The sequence below is a fragment of the Octodon degus genome, unplaced genomic scaffold, assembly GCF_000260255.1.
Source record: "Octodon degus isolate 3935 unplaced genomic scaffold, OctDeg1.0 scaffold00052, whole genome shotgun sequence".
Taxonomy (NCBI): Eukaryota; Metazoa; Chordata; class Mammalia; order Rodentia; family Octodontidae; genus Octodon; species Octodon degus.
The window spans coordinates 3,591,186-3,592,039 of NW_004524628.1; the positions used below are offsets into that span (position 1 = coordinate 3,591,186).

The 854-nt window shown below is 59.4% G+C and overlaps 1 protein-coding gene across 2 annotated transcripts in view; it reads left to right on the plus strand.

The window, feature by feature from the left end:
• Positions 1 to 114: 114 nt before the first annotated feature.
• Kcnip3 (potassium voltage-gated channel interacting protein 3) overlaps positions 115 to 854 on the plus strand; it is a 68,167-nt gene continuing 67,427 nt past the window's right edge. For both annotated transcript variants that reach the window (XM_023717472.1, XM_023717471.1), the window contains exon 1: positions 115 to 233. Coding sequence is in view for 1 of the 2 variants with exons in the window: in XM_023717471.1 (XP_023573239.1) it covers positions 219 to 233 (15 nt within the window). In the remaining variant the exon portion in view is untranslated. The remainder of the gene's footprint in view (positions 234 to 854) is intronic.

Consider the following 854-nt stretch of genomic DNA (forward strand, 5'->3'; position numbering starts at 1 on the left):
GGGGGAGGGAGAGGAGCGGAGACAAGGGCAGCGAGGGTGGAGCAGCCGGAGCAGCGGCAGAGGGAGGGTGGAAGGAGTGGGCAGGGGCGGGGGAGAAGCCAGGAGACAGTTACATCTGGTCCGCGCAAACATGAGGCAGCTGCCAGCGGGGCCGGGCAGTCCCATCCGCTCCGGCTGCGAAGTGGGGACGCGGGCTACCATTCCGTGCGGCGCCCAGTATGCAGCGGGCAAAGGTAGGCATGGGCAGGCAGGTGGGCACTAGCCTGGGACAGAGGGGGTGGGCCAGGGGCTTCAGAGATGTGCTGGACAAGGTTCCTCCTGGTTCTTGTCATTGCTGTGAGGCCTTTTGCTTTGCCTCATCTCCTGCTGTGCCTTCTAAGGTGGCTTTTGGGACAGTGAGTTTTGGGGAGTCCTGGCAGGGATGCTGGACTCCTGGGGTGCTCTGCAGGGAAGAGGCTTTAGGTGCACATGAAAGGCAAGCCTGACCGAGGAGCAGGAGCTGGGCTGTGCTGTGCCTTGCTCAGTCGGCTCCTGGGGCAGGAGCCAGGGTGACCCCCAAGCTTGACCACCACTGCCCTGAGGGTGGGGGAAACTAGTGCACTGAGGGTGTCTTATGCCTGCTGCTCAACCAGTGGATGCATCTTGTAACTGATCCCCCAAGTGGTCAAGGAATCCCCTGTCTGCTAGAAGGGCTGGGAAGTGCCTAAGGACTCTTCTCTACATGGGCTGTTGGGAGGCACCAAGAAGGAGGCATGGAAACCCACCCTAACAGAGTTTAAGAAGAGCAGCCGCTGAAGGGCAGAACAAATGAAAACCAACTTGGGAAATCAGAGGACAGAAAAAAAAAAAAAAAA